Below are 19,529 nucleotides of genomic sequence, written 5' to 3'. Positions count from 1 at the left end.
AAAAGAGTTCTCATATCTGGGATCAAATACTAATAAAATGGGGACTGCAGCCAGGAAATCAGAAGATTAAGAATGGGGAGGGCAGCTAAGAAAGAACTAGAAAAGATCCTAAAATGTAAATATATACAATTCAGCACAAAAGTTAGACTCTTACAAACCATTGTATTCACTCTTACCATCTATGGATGTGAGAGGTGGATAGTTAAAAAAGAAGATCATCTGGATAATCTGGATAATCTGGATCATCTGGAGAGCATCTGGATAAGAATCAAAGGGGAGGGAAACAACAGGGGTGTTACGGTGGGAGTCTACTACAGACCCCCAAGTCAGACTGAGGAATTGGATGATATCTTTCTAGAACAGATGACCACACAGTCAGAAAAGAGAGATGTAGTAGTGATGGGCGACTTCAACTATCCTGATATTTGCTGGAAGTCAAACTCAGCAAAATCCTCAAGGCCTAGCAAATTCCTCACTTGCCTGGAAGACAATTTCATGGTCCAAAAGGTGGAAGAGGCAACAAGGGGGTCAGCTATTTTAGATCTGATCCTAACCAACAAGGATGACTTGGTTAATGGGGTGCAAGTGGTGGGATCATTAGGTGGAAGTGACCATGTTCTCCTGGAGTTTGTTATACAATGGAGAGGAGAAGCCAGGCAGAGTCAGACACGCATCCTAGACTTTAGGAGAGCGGATTTCAGTAAACTTAGAGAAGTACTGAGGGCGATTCCATGGTCAGAAATACTAAAAGATAAAGGAGTTCAGGACGGATGGGACTTTCTCAAAAGGGAGATACTGAAGGCACAATTTCAAACAGTTCCAGTGAGAAAGAAAAACGGGAGGTGTCTCAAGAAACCAGGATGGATGACTAAAGAACTTTCAACCAAGCTAAGTTTGAAACGGAACATGTATAAGAAATGGAAAAAGGGGGAAATCATGAAAAAGGAATTCAAAGAAATAGCAGGCATGTGCAGGGGTAAAGTCAGAAAAGCTAAAGCGCAGAATGAACTCAGGCTTGCTAGAGAGGTTAAGAACAATAAAAAGAGCTTTTTTGGATATGTCCGCAGCAAGAGGAAGAAGAAGGAAACGGTAGGGCCACTGTGTGGAGAAGATGGCAAAATGCTAACAGGAGATAGAGAAAAGGCAGAATTACTCAACACCTTCTTTGCCTCAGTCTTCTCAGAAAAGGCAAAGGGTGCTCAACTTGAGGATAATGGAGCAGAGGACAGAATAGGGGAATTTCAGCACAGAATAAGTAAAGAGAAAGTAGAGGAACACCTTGTTAATCTAAATGAATTTAAGTCTCCGGGACCAGATGAACTCCATCCAAGGGTATTAAAAGAACTGGCAAAAGTAATATCGGAGCCATTGGCAATCATATTTGAAAACTCCTGGAGAACAGGAGAGATCCCAGCAGACTGGAGGAGGGCAAACGTTGTCCCCATCTTCAAAAAGGGGAAAAAAGAGGATCCCAACAATTATCGTCCAGTTAGTCTGACATCAGTTCTAGGAAAGATTCTGGAGCAGATCATTAAACAGAGAGTCTGTGAACATCTAGAAGGCAATGCCATAATCACAAAAAGTCAACATGGGTTTCAGAGAAACAAGTCATGCCAGACAAATCTAATCTCTTTCTTTGACAAAATTACCAGCTTGGTAGATGAAGGGAATGCTGTGGATATAGTATATCTTGATTTCAGTAAGGCCTTTGACAAGGTTTCCCATGACATTCTTGCAAACAAGCTTGTAAAATGTGGGCTAGACAAAGGAACTGTTAAATGGATCTGTAATTGGTTGACCGGCCGAACCCAAAGGGTGCTCAACAATGGCTCCTTTTCATCCTGGAGAGAAGTGACCAGTGGGGTCCCACAGGGCTCTGTCCTGGGCCCAGTGCTATTCAACATCTTTATCAATGACCTGGATGACAGAATTGGGAGCATACTTATCAAATTTGCAGATGACACCAAATTAGGGGGAATAGCTAATACCCCAGAGGACAGGATCAAGATTCAAAATGACCTGAATAGACTAGAAAGCTGGGCCAAAGCTAACAAAATGAAATTCAACACAGAGAAATGTAAGGTATTGCACTTAGGGCGGAAAAATAAAATGCACAGATATAGGATGGGTGACACCTGGCTGAATGAAACTACGTGTGAAAGGGATCTAGGAGTCCAAGTAGACCACAAGTTGAACATGAGTCAACAGTGTGATGCGGCAGCTAAAAAGGCCAATGCTATTTTAGGCTGCATCAATAGAAGTATAGTGTCTACATCAAGAGAAGTAATAGTGCCACTGTATTCTGCTTTGGTCAGGCCCCACCTAGAATATTGTGTCCAGTTCTGGGCGCCACAATTCAAAAAGGACATTGAGGAACTGGAGCGTGTCCAAAGGAGGGCGACAAAAATGGTGAAGGGTCTGGAGACCATGCCCTATGAGGAACGACTTAGGGAGCTGGGGATGTTTAGCCTGGAGAAAAGAAGGTTAAGAGGTGATATGATAGCCCTGTTTAAATATTTGAAAGGATGTCATATTGAGGAGGGAGCAAGCTTGTTTTCTGCTGCTCCAGAGAACAGGACCCGGAACAATGGATGCAAGCTACAGGAAAAGAGATTCCACCTGAACATTAGGAGGAACTTCCTGACAGTAAGGGCTGTTCGGCAGTGGAATGCACTTCCTCGGAAGGTGATAGAGTCTCCTTCCTTGGAGGTCTTTAAACAGAGGCTGGATGGCCATCTGTCAGGGATGCTTTGATTTGGATTTCCTGCATGGCAGGGGGTTGGACTGGATGGCCCTAGTGGTCTCTTCCAACTCTACGATTCTATGATTCTATGATTCTATGATTCTAAGATGAGAAGAAAATAAATTCATTTGAGAAGGGTGCTGAGGACCCCATGGATGGGCAAAAGGACAAATAAATGGGTCCTAGAGCAGATCAAGCTAGAAATTTCCCTGGAAGCCAAGATGACAAAACTTAGGCTGGCATATTTTGGATACATCATGAGAAGACATCAATCATTAAAAACCCCAATAATGCTTGGAAAGGTGGAATGAAGGAGAAAGAGAGGAAGGTTGCATGCTAGATGGATGGACTTTGTTAAAGAGATCGTGAGACATTTAAGAAGAATTGAGGACCTTAAATATCCTACATTTTGGGCTAAATTTTATCCTACAATTGTCCTATATTTTGGTCTAAATTTTGTCCTACATTTTGTCCTGGTTTTTAGTAGAGAATTATGGCAACCCTACTTTGAATGACAATTGCACTAGCTGCTCTAATTGGACTTTTGCCCCTAGTATTTTAATCCTCCCTATATCCTTGCTAGCCTTAAACTCAGTGAAGACATGGAAGCATGAATGGAGTAGAAACAGTGGTGTCACTAAGGGTGCAGGAGGTGCGGACTGGACCAGGTGATACCCTAAGGGGGTGATACCACTCCTGCTCAAACCACTCCTGCCAGACTATGGCATTCACCTGTGTCCCATTAAAATGCTAAAGCGATGGGCAGAGTGGGGTGAGACTCAGTGGGAGGAAAAAGGAGAGGCCGCAGGTATTTTTTTAAAATTAAAATATCAAATTTCAAAAAAATAATTAAAATTGGCCTAGCCCAGAGTAAGAAGGAGAACCCTTCCTCCAATCCATCTGCCATGGTCCAGGCCTCAGAGGGAGAGATGAACCGCTGGACTTATTCTCCTTCCCCACTGCCATTGCCTTTGATTCTGTGTCATGTCTTTTTAGATTGTAAACTTGAGGGCAGGGAAATGTCTAATTAACTAATAAATCTCTGTAAAGTACCATGTAAATTTATAATGCTATATAAATAAACATTAATAATAATAATAATAATAATAATAGTGCTAGTTGTTAATGTCACAACTATTACCAGTGATATATGGGAATTATGATTTATGAGTAACATTAGTACAAAAATATTACTAAGGATTCTGTATGATGGGACATGGGAGGAGATCAATGGGAGGGTGACATCATGAGCTACTGCACCAGGTGATGCCAACCCTAGTGACCCCACTGAGTAGTAAGCAGAGCTTTGGCAAGTTACTTTTTTGAGCGACAGCTGGGAGAGTTGTAGTGAAAAAGCAACAACTTATCAAAGCTTTGGTAATAAGCAAAGAGTCAAGTTATTGTACTAGTCGAAGGCTGTGACAAAATGAGCTTATCAAAAAGCATAAAACATTTAACATTTAAAAACAAAAGGCACAGAATACAAAGGGCAAAAAATGTCCCAACATTTAAGGTGCAGTTAAAAATAGTTAACTGTTAAAAAGGACAAAAGGAAAAAGAGGCACCTTTCCTGGATATTAGTAAACATATATGGTATAATCATAAAATCTAATTAATACTTGGCGTCTCCCAGAATAAGCAAAGATGATAATAATTAATTGGCATCTAAATCTTTAATGATGACCACTTTGGCCAGAAAGTAAATTAAGCCCTTCTCTTCTCTCTCTCTCTCTCTCTCTCTCTCTCTCTCTCTCACACACACACACACACACACACACACACAATTTTGTCTTTGAACACACTGGTAGTTGTCTGACCAATCTTTCTGTCAAGAACCAATCCCTAAACATGAATATACTGCCTTAATTCCTCTCAGATCCTGACTGGGCCTCTTGTACTCTGGGTGTCTTTCTCTGCTTTGACTGTGCAGAGATTCATCGCAACCTCGTTAGCATCAGCAAAATTAAGTCAATAAGGATGGACTGCTGGGAGGAAGGCCAGATAGAGGTGAGTCATGTTCTGAAGTTTGTACAGGATATGCAGGGGGCCAACTCTAGTATTAGGCACAGTGACAGATCCTTGAAGATCACACACACACACACACACACACACACACACACATATATATATATATACACTACATATACAGTCGTCCCTCTTAGTTCGCGGACTTCCCTTTTGCAGTCTTGAATTTCTGTGAAGTCAGAAGGGACAAAATGGCATGTGCGCAGGAGCATGTGGCCATTATATCCAATGGGACTTGGATATTTGCAGGGTTTTTTTCTGATTCACAGGGGTGCGTGTCTGGAACGGATCCCCCGCAAATAATGGAATCTGCAGTCCAATAGCATCTGAGATAGCCACCATAGCCCTGCTGTAAAATGGCTCAATTAAATGATATTTTGTGGCTCCGTGAATAGGATGCAACAAAAATTGACCATTTGATCTTATGCTGATTTGTGAGCTAATTCTTCACATGAAGAAGCTTGTTTTCTGCTGCTTCCCAAACAATGAACCAGTGGATTAAAACTGGAAGAAGAGATATTCCAGGAGATCAGCCTGACAGTAAGGTCGAATAGTCTGTTTCAGAGGGAAATGGACTTCCTTAATTGGAAGTCTTTCTACAGAAGTTGGATGGCCATCTCTCAGGAGTGCTATGGCTGTATATTCCTGCCTAGCAAGGGGCTGGACTACATGTTCTTTGGGTTCCCTCCCAATCCTATGATTTTATCATGAGGACTGTTCATCTGTGGGTGGCAAAAGTTTCATAAATGATGGGGCAGGAAGTAGGGGCAGGATCACAGCAAGAACAGAAATTATTTTTATGGATTACAACTCCCAGAATCCTCAGTCAGCATAATCATGACTGTGATGGCTGGGAGATTTGGAAAAGCGTACTCCAAAAATAATATTTCCAAGCTTTGGGTAGGCACAGTCCTGAGATGTCTCCTATATGAAAGGAAATGTGTACTGAAGTGTCTTCTTGCTTTACAGTTTTTGGCACAGCATGGGAATGCAAAGGCTAAAGAAAAATACGAGGCCCTTGTTCCATCCTACTATTACCACCCAGTGCATACCGACTGTCTGTAAGTGCAATCTCTCCATCTTGATTAGGCATAAGGGTAGTGGGGTGGGCATTATTGGATTGTTTTGGTCTGTCACTATAAACAATTTGTTGTGACATGATCTTACAGAGTCCTGAGAGAGCAGTGGATACGAGCCAAATATGAACGGAAAGAATTCATGAAACCAAGAGAAAAGCCACCATATTTTAATGGTAATGATTCTTCAATAGGATCTGTCCCCCCACTTTCTCCTCTTTCAAGCAGCTTTTTAAAAGGCCTGAGACACAATCATGATATTTATACACAACAACATTTTGTAATTGTTAGTACAATTAACCAAAGTTTGGCTAGTACCATCAGTGGCTGGAGAAGCTCAGGCAGAAGTTAAGGAGAAAGGAGAATTTCATCAGGTAAAGCTTTCCCCCATCAGACTTGAAGTGATGGAAGAATCTGAAGCTGCTGGGTTTTATTCTTCTGGTACTGGTCTGATATTCCAAATTCTGGATCATTGACTGATTCATTGCATCACTGGAAGAAATACAGTATAGTCATTCGTGTGTGTGTGTGTGTGTGTGTGTGTGAGAGAGAGAAAAGGTTTAAAACATTGGCCTAAATGTTGTTGTTAGCTGCCCTTGAGTTGACTCCAACTCGTGGTGACCCTGTGGGTGAGACATCTCCAAGAATCCCTATCTCCACTGCCTTGCCCAGATCCTGCAAGCCCTTGTCCATAACTCCCCTGATCGAATCTATCCATCTGACCTGTGGTTTTCCTCACTTTCTTCTACCCTCTACTTTTTCTAGCATTGTTTTTTCTAGTGATCTGTGTCTTTTCATTATGTGGCCAAAGTATGATTAGTCTCAACTTGGTCATCTTAGCTCCCAAGGAGAGATTTGGTCTGTTCTGTTCAAGAACCCATTTGTTTGTCTTCTTGGCTGTCCACGGTATTTTAATTACTCTGCTCTGACACCACATTTCAAATGAGTTGATTTTCTTTCTGTCTGCTTTCTTCACTGTCCCGCTCTCACATCTGTACATAGTAATTGGGATTACAATGGCCTGAACAAAGCTGACTTAGTGCTCAGTTGTATGTCTTTGCTCTTCAGTATCATTTCCAGTTCTTTCATAGCTGTCCTTCCCATTCCTAGCCTTCTTCTTATTTCTTGGCTGCAGTTTCCATTCTGGTCAATGTTTGAACCTAGATATGGAATTCTTTAACTGTTTCAATTTCCTGGTTGTCTAGACTGAATTTGTGTATTTCTGTGGTCATTATTTTTATTTTCTTTATGTTCATCATCAAACTTGCCTTTGCACTTTCTTCTTTGATCTTCCTTATTAACGTTCCAATTCCTTAATGTCTTCTGCATATCTTAAGTTGTCGCTTCCTCTTATCTTAACTCCTTCTTTTTCTGAATTCTAATTCTGCTTTTCTTATGATGTTTTCAGCATAATATGTTCAGGAAAGCAGCCAAGAATGCTGATAGCAGCACTAAACAAAAGAAACTGCTTACGAAGGCTGGTGCAGTTTTAAGGCAAAACAAAGTCAATTGTAAACAAAATAGGATTAAAGAAAAGATCTGTAGTACAAACCAAGAGTCCATGCAGAGAACAGCCAAGCATTCTGAGTCTAGGGTTCCGACGAGGCAGATTAACAAGGCAGTCCAAAGGTCAAGGGTTCCAGATAGTCAAGATGAGAAAGCAGTCTGAGTGTCAAGGGTTCGGGCCAAAGAGAGAGTCAGAGACAAGTGTGCTTTTGCCAGCAAACTCAGATAATTTCTGACAACTGACCTGGCGTCCTGCATCTGTTCATATTACCAATTCGCATGAGCTCAGCTGTTGTTGATGGCTTCGCATTTTTCAAAAAGGCTCCTCGAATGCTGAAGACACTCTCTTTCAGCTCTTCTCAGCACCATTTGTTACAGATTATGTCAGATTTATTTAAATGGACTACAGCTCCCAGAATCCTCCAGCCTACAGGCTGGGGAGGTTGAGAATTGTAGTAAAAAAAAAAAGCAACTTTTCTAAGCTGTAGGTTCTGTTGGCTAGGCCTAATGGGAGTTTCAGTCCAACAACCATTTGAAGGGTCTTACATTTCCCTTTAAGGTAGAAAAGGAAGCAGTTCTACAGGTACTGTGGTCTCAATCTATTTAAGCCATATACATTTACATGGCTTTTGAACAGAAAAACTAAATTCAACACTAATAGACATTTCAGATGCAGAGAATTCTGTTTCTCAGAGACCTTATGAGTAAGCTCTGTTAATAATATACTTTCTATTTCTTATGTCCTTAGAGTCCTGAAATATGAAAGGTTCATAAGTATTCATGATCCACCATTCTAGCTATAGGAGCCTAGTGTCTCCCCAGATGCGTTGCTTTTTGAAGTGAAGGACAAGATGCTGCCCACACTGTATTCCACCTACAGAAGGGTAGCAGTCAAATCCTCTTTTCACATTATTATTATTATTATTATTATTATTATTGGTATTTATACCCCGCCCTTCAGCCCTAAAGGCTATCAGAGCAGCTTACAATTATTATTTTTAATTAGACAGTTCCCTGCCCTCAGGCTTTTAGCAATGGTATAGTCTGTTTCACCATACATGAGGGAGCAGGTTAGTTTCTGGGACTCTGGACAGGCTTTGTGACATGTATGGCTCTGTCATCTAACAAGGATAACAGTTTAGAAAATAGTAGGAACATCTATGTGTTTTTCCTCTGCCCCCAAAATCTGTTGCTTAAGGCAGTTGTCTTACTCGGCCTGAGGAACCCTTTCATGTTCTAGCAAAGGAGTCAAAAAAAGAGAGGCCCTTGAGCTTGTTTGGAGGTTCTAGCAGGGGAGCGCAGCTATCGTATACCCTTGACCGAAGAACGGTACGGTCGTCCTCTTCCACCGAGCGCGCAGCTTCGGGAGGGACGCACATGGAGCGGTGAGGGAGGAAGGGGACACCCGCCTAGCCAGCCAGATCAGCCGAATCAACCCTGGCGATCAATGGGGTGACAGATGTCTCAGCCAGATCGCCCTCACATCCAAGACCAGATGACAGGAAAGTTAAGAAGGAAAATGGAGAAGTAAAGAAACAAGAAAAAGGTTCTAAGTTAAAGGGTATACCTTTAATGCTTTTGAGTTGATAATGTTACAATAAATATAGAAGGAAAAACAACAACAATTAGTTCACTGTAACATAAAATAAAGGTGGGAGGAAGGTAATGATATTGTACTGCATTTACAGAAGTGTCACAAGAATTGTTTTGTGTAATAATGATTAAGTTGAATTCTAGAAGTTTGGGGAAGGGAAGTGGAGTAACAATAATAGTAAAGCATGTTGGTATAAAGTACTGTTAGAATTGTAAAAAAAAAAAGAGAATTGGTGGATATGTTGAAATATGTTATGTTGGTAATAGATGGAAAACTCAATAAAAAGTTATGGAAAAAAAAAAAAAAGAGAGAGGCCCTCACCATTCGTGAGGAGCATTCCTCACCATTGGCTGTACTAGCTAGGGCACATGGGAACTGCAGTCAATTTGGATGATCATACTTTGCCCACTCAGTTTCTAGAATATTATTTTTAACTGGCAGGATACTCTGATGTGACAATTCTTACTGTGGTGGGCTGGGCAGAAAGCACCACTGAGAAGATAACTAGTTAAGGGTGAACCACAGGACAATGTTAAAACAAAATTTAATTGCACTTTAATTATGTGGCTGCATTATCTCATACAATCCTGTGATTTGTAGTTTTGGTGGGACGCTTTGAATTCTTTACTAGATAGCTCTAGTGCTGTAGTTCAGGAGAGTGTCCCAGAGCAGTGCATCTCAACCACTTGTCCTTCTCTTGTTTAGTACTTCGAGATCCAGCATAGTGTAGTAGTTTGGGTGTTGGACTATGACTCTGGAGATAAAGGTTTGAGTCCTGGCTTGGCTATGTAAACCCACTGGTTAAACAAGGGCACATCACACTTTATCAGAGGATGGCAATGGCAAACTCCCTCTGAAGAACCTTGCCAAGAAAACCGCATGATAGCTTCACTGTAGGGTTGCCATAAGTCAGAAATGACTTGAAGGCATACAGTAAGAACAAGAACAGTTTTGTACTTCAGTTACTGGAAGCCCCAGCCTGCATGGTCAATAGAGCAGAGGCTGAAATCCAAAACATCTGGAGGGGCAAAGACTGAGAACTAAGAACCAGAGCTCTCTATCAGAGAATTCCAAGTACCTCACCAAATGACACACTTCACCACCAACAGAGCAGTGTAAAAGATGTAAGACATGTTAATCGTGCACTGTGAATACATCCTAACTCTGATAGGGCAGATGAAGCATTTTGCAGAAACATTTTCCAGCTTAAGGGTGTGGTTTATGGAACAGCGGTACAGGATGTCATGTTATTTCTACCCACCAGGAGAAATGCTTTGCTCTCGACAACCTGCAGAATGTAACAGGAACACATCTAGCTCAGTGTTTGTGGTCCATGAGTGTTGAAAGGTGTGAAGCTGCACAGTGATCAGAGTGAGACACAGTAGCTTCTGTATGGAAACGTTTTTGTAATGGGTATGAATAAATTTCAACCGCAGCTCCTACCCCATAAGAATTAAGTGCTAGCAGTGTTTATTCTGGTTTAGGTCGTATGCCTTCAAATGCAGGGTGGCAGATACATACCCTCCAACATTTCATAGGTAAAAACTGGGACATAAGTGGCCCAGCAAGATCAGAGTTTGGTCAAAAGGGTAACAACAAAACAAATGTTATTAATGAAGATGAACACACAAAATTATCATGTTAAATAGACAAACCGTTGAATTTATTAAAGTTAAAACCCCAGATGAGTCAACTGAGAAAGGCAAGAGTACAGCCTCTACTCTCCTCCCTTCTGAGTTAATTTTATTTGAGCTACTTGTGTACTTTAAGTTCAGTTTGCAGCTATTGAAATAAGCAAGGAAGGAGGAGACAAGTGGGAGGAAGAGAGACAAACCAGGGCATTCTAAAAACAACCGAGAAAGTGAGACAGCAGTAGATTAACTGAGTCTCTCTCTGCCAAACCAGGACTGTTGGGGGTATGAGACAGTAATCCCAACAAATAATGCCTTCCCCAAATGAGGTGGGAAGAAGCTGTGCCTGTTGACTTCCTGCTGTTGTGTAGTGTAAAAGACAGAGAAATGCTGCCAGAAGAAAGCAACCACAAATCAAGCTTTGTTGTTTTGTGCCTTCAAGTCATTTCTGACTTATGGAAACTCTAAACTCATGGGATTTTCCTGGCAGAATCTGTTCAGAGTGGGCTTGCCTTATCCCGAGGCAGAGAGAGTATGACTCAGTTTCCCCACTCAGCCTTAGATTTCCATGGCTGAGTGAGATTTGAACCGTGGTCTCCAGGGTTGTAGTCAAACACTCAAACCACTACACCATGGTTCCTGGTTAATTTCTTTGAATGTTGCCCGTCCCTAGCATGGACAAAATGATCTGACCCAGTTTAAGGTAGCTTCCAAAGATTGTCTGATGCTCCTCTGTGACCACTAAATATAATCTCCAGCTTGGATTTCTTCTTTTAGGGGTGAAGGAAGGGATCCTATGGAAACGAGGCCGGGACAATGGACAGTATCTGCCACGCAGGTTTCTATTGTCGGAGAGAGAAGGATGTCTCAAGTATTTCATCAGGCAGGATGTGAGTAACAATCTACTTGTGCACGTTTCCAGTGGATTCATCATGCTAGCTTGCTACAGTGAAAATAAAACAGAGTCACATAGCATCTAAAAGATTAACAAGCTTGTGAGTTCATCCCCAAACAGAGTGTGCAGCTTCCCTCAAGTGAGAGAGATGTTGCAGGACACTCTGTATGACACTAAAAGGTGGGTTGGAGAGTCAATTTTTGATCCCCAGGACCCCCTAGGAACAACACAGACACTACTAAAATGGAATATTTTTTAAAAGGAAGTGGCTATAATTCTAATTCTGGTTTTTAAAAACTGGTTTTGTTTGATATTCAACAGTGCAGATGGATCCTACAACCTTTTAAAAGAAATGAAATGTCACTCCTGAGGGAGCCACCTTGACTCCTAATCTTGGCAGAAGGTGGGATATAAATAAGGTCATTGATTGATTAATCAATTTCAGGAGAAGCAATTCACCCTCTTGTAGCAGTGGAAGGGGCTCAGGAAAATTCTGATTTGAGGAGTCTGGAGCAGTTGAGAGCTACAGAACAGCCTTGGAGAGAAATGTTGTAGTGGCTCTTGGAAAAGTTATTTTTGAATTACAGTTCCTAGAATCCCTGGCCAGTATAACCACTGGCCAGGTCCTTTTTAAGACATTGAGAGGCTTGAGGCGAACGTTCATTTGAGGCCCCCTCCCTAGGGCTGGGGTGGTGTAGTGGTTATATTAGGTGGACCAGAACTTGGAAAAGTATGCCTGTAGTTATAAAACTCTATAATATTCTCTGGGCAGCATCCTATTAAGGACATACATATGCAGAAGTGTGGCTTATGGGCACATATGTCTTTACATCCACATGTGTGTGTCTTATGCATGTGAATATCTCTTTTTGGATGGGGTGTAGGGAGCTATTATCTAGCCATTTGCTCTTCATCAAAAACTTCCACACCCTGACAACTGTCAATCCCTGGGAGGGGATATTGCTGCCACCACTGCTGCTTACTGGTGGAGAGAGTAGTGGGGAGTGAGGCAATTCAGTTGATAAAGATGTGGCTGTTCTGGTCTCCCAGGGGAAATAAAAATATAGTACAGTCCATTTGTGAGCACATCCTCATCCCTTGCCCTTCAGAGCTGAGACCAGGGGCTATTCAGACTGTGAAAATAATCCAGGATGAATCCAAGTTGAATTTCCGCTGTCCGGGAGAGCTGGCAGCAGCCAATAGCAACAGAGCTACAGAGTCTTTGGTTACAAGATAACGACAAGGCAAAGGAGTAACAAGGACACAGCGTCTGAAACAATCCACTGTCCAGAGTAACAGAAGACAAAGAAGTCAGAGCATACCAAGAGTTTAGAATAGCAGAAAGCAGGGTAGTCAGGCAGTCCGAGAGTTCAGGGTTTGAGCAAGCAGAATCATCAGGCAATCCAAGAGAATCATCAGGCAAAGGTCTGGTGTAGAGAGTCAGGCAATACAAGAGTTCAAGACAAGGGTGCTTTCTCCAGAGACATCAGTTAACCTCTGACAATGTCCTGACATTCTTCCCAGGCTTTTATCTCCAGCTTTCACTTGTGCAGCTGTTCCTTGATTGCTTGGTGTTTTGCATAAATTATGTGGGAGTGACGTACATTCTCCCTTTCTGACCTTTGCTGGCTGAATGAAGGCACAGCCAAGTTTGCATCCTCATTCTCCTCGGTATCCAAGATGGCAGGTATCTCTGCTGCACTGGTGCTAGGTTTCTGACTGTTTTCATTGGCAGCACTCTCTGCTGGCACAGGCACTGAGGAACTGGGGCCAGGCTCAGGGCTGGGCTCCTCTGCATCCTCCTCCTCCTCCTCCTCTTCCTCATCTCCAGCTTCTACGCAGGGCATGACAGTTGTTCACTTGCAACCCGAATGCACCCAATTCAGTTTGGGGGGGGGCTGCCAAAATCCCCATTTAACCTGGGGTAATTGATACCGGGCTTTCCCCCAAGTTTTTAAAAAATATTTACATCATCAGTAGTATGAATAACTGATGCAAATAGACTCGGGATAATTTGGAATTAAGCTCTGCTTGCCTTGAACTTGTTTTGAATACATTCACATCATCGACTCCATCTTTATTCGAGTGCTCACACATGTGAACAACTGAACCTGAAGAGATGCACATGGATGCAGATCCATAGTGTGAATAACAAACCTGGAATGCATGAGTGAGGTTATTCACATCATTCCGCTAAAAAACTGATGTCTGAATAACCCCTTTGTTATCTGACTTGTCTCCATCCTCCCTTCCCTTTCTGGGCTTGACTGCTACTAGGGTTGGGGGGATGACACAAAGCAGCATAATTAAAGTGTCATTCTCTGCCTGCTCCATGAAGGAAGTCAGCCTATTTATTATTATTATTATTATTATTATTATTATTATTATTAATGATTATATATATAAATAATAATAAAATGCATTTTCTCCTCAGGGAAAAGAACCTAAAGTATCCATTAAAATTGACACTATCAATGCCGTGTTCCAGCCTGAAAAGATAGGAAACCCCAATGGCCTGCAGATCACCTATCTTAAAGATAACAAGACACGCAACATCTTCCTTTACCATGAGGATGGGAAGGTATGTGAACCTGGCCTGCCAATGGTTTGGAGCACAATCAGCCACATCTGTAGGATATTATGGGGAAAGCCTTACTTAATAGAACCCTTGTCTTAAATGGTACTAGGTGCCTAAGAAGGAGGGCAGAAAGAAATATTAATTCACAAGAATAAGGAGAATAAACATGTATGGTATCTGTGCACATTTCCAAAACCATGGATCCTTCAACAAGGGGAATTTTAAGTATTCATATTCTGAAAATAGTGTGAAATGGCTTGCAGGAAGCTTTATATTTACAGGGTACAACAAAGACAGCTGCTATTTCTGTTTCAGGCTGTTTTGAGGACTGGAGAGCTTAAGATTGCCCTGATGAAAGGCCGTATTGTTCTTAAACATGGTGGACTGCAATGCATTTTCTTTCTTGGCACTTTTGGGAATGAACTTATCATTCTGCCTTCTTTCTGGTCTTAGTGCCTTCCTTTTATATTTTGTTTCTTCCCCATAAGGCCTAATACAAAGCCAACCCTACTGTTAGGTAGAGTCCAGTAGCTGCCTCAGAAGGCAAATTCTGGATCTCATGAAACAGTACAATTGTCATTTTCTTTCTTGTTCTTATATGTTCACTACAAGTGGTGGAGACGTTCTTATGAGATTTTTCTTCCTGTGGCAGAATAATTTGGCTGGCTTCATGTAATGGTGGGTCTCTGGCTGAGGGAGACTTGTTTCCCTGTCTTGGGCAGTAAAATGTTCTGGGATGGTCCTAGAAAGAGTGTTATTTAAGGCAAGCTAGATCCTATCTGCTTATTATCTGAAAGTCTCCAGATAAGCAAGAATATTTGCAAGAACTTGCTTCCTATAATCATATTTCATAGACATGTGTGCTGTGTGAGCAATAGTGTAGCAATATTAAAGTTCAGGTCCTTTGCATTGCCTGCAAATGAGCACATGGTTGGAACAATAATAGGGGAGGATGTTCTTCAGGTTGTTATGAATTTTGGCTCTGGGATATGTCCATGGGGCAAAACTACAACATGGAAACTTTTTTGGACTACAACTACTCCAGTCCCTCAGTTTGCATTGACGAACTTGGAGAAGTTATAGTCCCAAAAGGTGGCTTTCACAGCTCTGGGACAAACTAGACACTATACATTCTCCATAGCATGCAACTATATCTGCTACTGAATTTATGAGAAATTAATCAGAATTTAATAAAAAAAAAAACATGGACCTCTGTGGGATGTTGGGTTCCTCAAATTCATATTGCAAACCTGCCAGGAAGAGAACTTCCAGAGAACTGAATGGGATTTGCTTTGAATCAAACTGTCAGTCACTTATTTAATGTTTTATATTGTGTTTCCCTTTCATAGGAAATAGTGGACTGGTTCAATGCAATCCGTGCTGTACAGTTCCACTATCTGAAGGTGGCTTTTCCTGTTGCCAGTGACCAAGAGGTAGTAGAGTTATGAAACAGGATAGCATATTACCATGGCTACATTATAGATTCATGGCTTGCTAGTAACATTGCAAAGTTCGTTGCATTTGGCCTCTTGGTCATCTTTGTATCAAGGGAAAATTATGGTGGGCATACTCATGCAACATGATACATTATGATTTGGGTCAATCATGGTTTGTTGCTTAGGTCATGAATTGCACAGAAGGTAACCAAATGAGCATGATTTGTCTTCCTCATTTCCAGTTTGATTCTCTGCTTCCTTTTTGTTAGCCCCTGCTTCAGGGTGGGCAGCTGGGAAAGGAAACCAGGGACAAACCATGATTTGGATTCAAATAAGCCATGATTTGAAGAAGCCAACATTCAAAAGCTAGCAACAAATCATGGGTTGAAATTGGGATTTGCGTCTGACCAATAGACTTGCAGCAGAAATAAGCTCACACATCACAAAAACCATATTTCAACAAATCATGGCTTGTCGTGATGTGCAAATGTGGTTTCTCTCTGTGTCTGTCTCAGTTAGTAATAAAGCATGTTGATAACTTCGTTAAATGACAATTTCCCTAGCAGATCTAGATTTTTGGTTATCTCAAGTGGTTTGGGGTGACTTTCTGGACATGCTGACAAATCAGAAACTGTTCCTTTGTTTCAGCTAAGAAACCGCCTGACACGGAATTTCTTAAAAGAAGGATACATGGAAAAGACTGGGCCAAAGGTAATGGTTTCTCTCATTTACCCAGCGTTCTTTGGCTTGATAGTAATGATTTGGCTTGATAGTAATGATTGCACTTATACTTTGAATGAAACAAATGTTTGACTGCTAGCAGCTAGGTTTCATATCACACTATAGGTGTGAAATGAACAGAGGTAAGCTGCAGTTATTGTGTATTTGCTAATTACTGCTGTTTTCATTGGTTGCCCTGCTTATCTGTGTCTTTACAGAGAATTTTTACTTATTTGGACTGGAATTTGTACTGTTTCTCCCCACCTAAATGTTTAAATGACTGTGCATGTCTATGCTCATATATGTATATGTGAGTGTGTGTGTATCCACATGCACACTTGACTACTGGAGATAATATTTCACACATCTTATGAAACAGACTCTAATCTATGATGGTTTAAAGTGAAAGAATTTAATAGTCTTCCAGGTCATCTCACTATGTTCCCCCCTCCCCATAAGTCTAGACCGAAGCCTGCATTTTTTTCTGTTCCTTTATAAAGAAGCCAAGTGGATAACTACGAAAATTGTTTATATTACATTTCATTCATTATATTTTGTTGCTGAGAATGAATTTAAAGCATTTCTGTATTAGGGCAATTGCCCATTTAATCCACTGTCATCAGCCATAGCTGATGTAGTAGTGGTTTGAGTGGTGGACTATGGCTCTGGAGATCAGGATTCAATTCTCACTTGGCCATGAAAACCCACAGGGTGTCCTTGGGTGAGTTACACACTCTCAGCCCCAGAAAACTCCATGATACATTTGCCTTAGGGTCACCATAAATTGGAAATAACTTGAAGTCACATAACAATAACATAAACCAGCGAAACCCCTGATCCAGTTTGTGAAGTAGGAGTAACACTTTCAGTTCAGAGAGAGTAAAAACAGTATATTTGCACTGTCTGATTTTCACACAGTAAAGTACCATCTATGAAATGGTCAGTAAGGTATCATTCCTGAAACCAAGAAAACGTGCACCTGACCAGTAGCTGGATGGGAGACTACTTAAAAACAGAGCTTGGAAAAGAGCCCATGTTGTCTTGGGGATTCTGGAAGCTGTGATACAAAAAGGTAACTTTTACAAATTCTGCCTAGGAAGCAATAGGGATAAAAGGAGTTGGAGCCCAACATCCTCCACAGCAGAGCTTGGAAAAATTACTTTTTTGGACTACAATTCAGAGAAACCCTTGGCTAGCATGGCCACTAGAGATTGTAACATTCTGGATGGTGGTTTTTAAAAGAAACAACATTTCCTGCTAGCATCATGGCTAGGGATCACTATTAACTCCTTGGAGGTAAGCCCAGTCCTAAATTCTAGAGGCAGGGCTGTATTTGTTGCTGCAAAAATATCAAAGACCCTAATAAATTGTTGGCCTTTTAAGGTGCCCTGTATGAACACATCACCACAGAATTTGAACGAATGCAGTTCTAATGCCACTTCCCCAGTTTTGCCAGGTGAGGGCACTCTCCTCTTGTAAATGGCCTTGGTTCTCTTCTGCAGCAGAAGGAGGCTTTCAAGAAACGCTGGTTCACTCTGGACCATAGGAGACTGATGTACTTCAAAGATCCTTTGGTAAGTTGCCATCTGTATTGCCTCTTCTCCTTTCCACCACCCTTAGGGATTACACTTAGTGGGGTGGAGGCACAATTTGCTGCTTTGTTTTAAGATATCAGACATTATCATACAGTATAAGTATATAAGAGCTGGACAGTGATGAAGAAAATTAATTCATTTGAGTTGTAGTGTTGGAGAAGAGTGCTGAGGTTACCATGGATGGCCAAAAAAGACAAACAGTTGGGTCCTTGAACAAATCAAGCCTGAACTCTCCCTGTAATCCAAGATGACTAAACTGAGTCTGTTGTATTTGTGCCACATCATGAAAAGGCAAGACTCATTAGAAACGACTATGATGCTGGGGAAGGTGAAGGGAAGTAGAAAGAGAGGGAGACCAAATGTCACATGGATAGACTCAATCAAAAAGATCATGGGCCTGAGGTTACAGAATCTGAGCAGAGAGGTAGAGAATAGTGAGAGGGCTTGGAAACATCTCATTCACAGGGTCACCGTGAACTGAGACCAAATCGAAATCAATTAACAATAAGATCTGGCACACTGTACGCTTCTCAGTAGTCCGCCAGGGAAGTAATATAGCACAACCCTGTCAGGGTTTGATTGGTCCTGTGTTGTCCTTTACTAAGATGGGCCACCATTCCAAAGTGGTCCCTAAAGCAGATTTTTTTAAAAAAACATTTCTTGCAATGCCTAGGATGCTTTTGCTAAAGGTGAAGTTTTCGTGGGCAGCAGGGAACATGGGTACAGCATCACAAAAGGCCTGCCAGCTGGCACACAGGGCAATTTCACTTGGCAATATGGCATCACCATCATCACACCTGACCGTGATTACCTCTTTACCTGTGAGAAAGAGAGGGAGCAGCAAGAGTGGATGGCTGCCTTCCAGCACATTATAGAACAACCCATGACTCCCCAGGAGTATGCAAGTAAGCCTCTGAAAGTTATGTGTACCTGTCCATCTAGTTCTTATACCAGTCTATTTATATTTATATGTATTGCTCTAGGGTTCAGGATGTGTCACCTACATAATCCTTGTCATTTACAGAACAGCCCCTTAAAATAGGCCTCAGGTCCAATACAACTCTGTTGTATTGGATAATTCCAGTACAATGCTGTTGTTTGTAATCTGTATTATCTGGAGGTCTGTTAGCATGCTGATGATGGCATGTAGGTGTTGACACATGCAAGGGGATATATACAATTAAACTTTCTAATGGATTCTCTGCTTTTCTACAGTTGAAGCCTATTTCAAGCTTAAGCCATAACATTCCTGAAGGACTGAGAACCTGCTGCTATCCTACTTAGTTTACCCTTTTGGGGAAAACACAGGAGAGAAAAGAAGACATTCTTTATCAAATGAATTGCAGTGCTATATTCCATGTTTCCTCATGGTTGGGAACATGCTTTTTTGAAATTTCTAAAGCACAACTCTTTAAAGTCTTCTGTGTACCTTCTCAATCTTCTTTATTGGGTGAATGTATTTAAAAACGAACTATATCTACTCTGAGCACTTGTTGTTTAGCTGCAGTAAGCAGCTCTTTAACATCAGCATGTTCTGTTATTTGGACTGGCAAAGAAAATAGATGCAAAGATGGGGAAACCATGGGCCTTGGCGCTATTACAGGTCTGTGTACAGCCCCTCCAAAGACTGACATGTTTATTTCCTGTTAGGAACAGTATGCTGGTTGTTCTTCTCCATTGCTCATTACTGCTTGTGGTTGATTGGTTGCTGGCTATTAAAAGCGTCAAGC

General features: G+C 41.4%; 1 protein-coding gene across 4 annotated transcripts in view; it reads left to right on the top strand.

The window, feature by feature from the left end:
• Window positions 1-19,529, top strand: part of LOC149311900 (arf-GAP with dual PH domain-containing protein 1-like) — a 22,438-nt gene extending 2,909 nt beyond the window's left edge. For 2 of the 4 annotated variants that reach the window (XM_089528132.1, XM_089528133.1), the window contains 10 exons: window positions 4,620-4,750; window positions 5,738-5,829; window positions 5,938-6,020; window positions 11,353-11,465; window positions 13,905-14,051; window positions 15,398-15,481; window positions 16,133-16,195; window positions 17,707-17,778; window positions 18,473-18,704; window positions 19,015-19,529. In XM_089528132.1, the coding sequence (XP_089384258.1) occupies window positions 4,620-4,750; window positions 5,738-5,829; window positions 5,938-6,020; window positions 11,353-11,465; window positions 13,905-14,051; window positions 15,398-15,481; window positions 16,133-16,195; window positions 17,707-17,778; window positions 18,473-18,704; window positions 19,015-19,043 (1,046 nt within the window). In that variant the 3' untranslated portion in view covers window positions 19,044-19,529. Of the gene's footprint in view, window positions 1-4,619; window positions 4,751-5,737; window positions 5,830-5,937; window positions 6,021-11,352; window positions 11,466-13,904; window positions 14,052-15,397; window positions 15,482-16,132; window positions 16,196-17,651; window positions 17,779-18,472; window positions 18,705-19,014 lie in introns of those variants that run through there. The other 2 variants (XM_089528134.1, XM_089528135.1) reach the window with 2 other exon arrangements.

Source organism: Sceloporus occidentalis, unplaced genomic scaffold (assembly GCF_023333645.1).
Source record: "Sceloporus occidentalis isolate IW3139 unplaced genomic scaffold, rSceOcc1.0.p SCAF_5, whole genome shotgun sequence".
Classification (NCBI taxonomy): domain Eukaryota; kingdom Metazoa; phylum Chordata; class Lepidosauria; order Squamata; family Phrynosomatidae; genus Sceloporus; species Sceloporus occidentalis.
The sequence above is the reverse complement of the archived record's forward strand: the minus strand, read 5'-3'. Positions and strand labels throughout refer to the sequence as shown.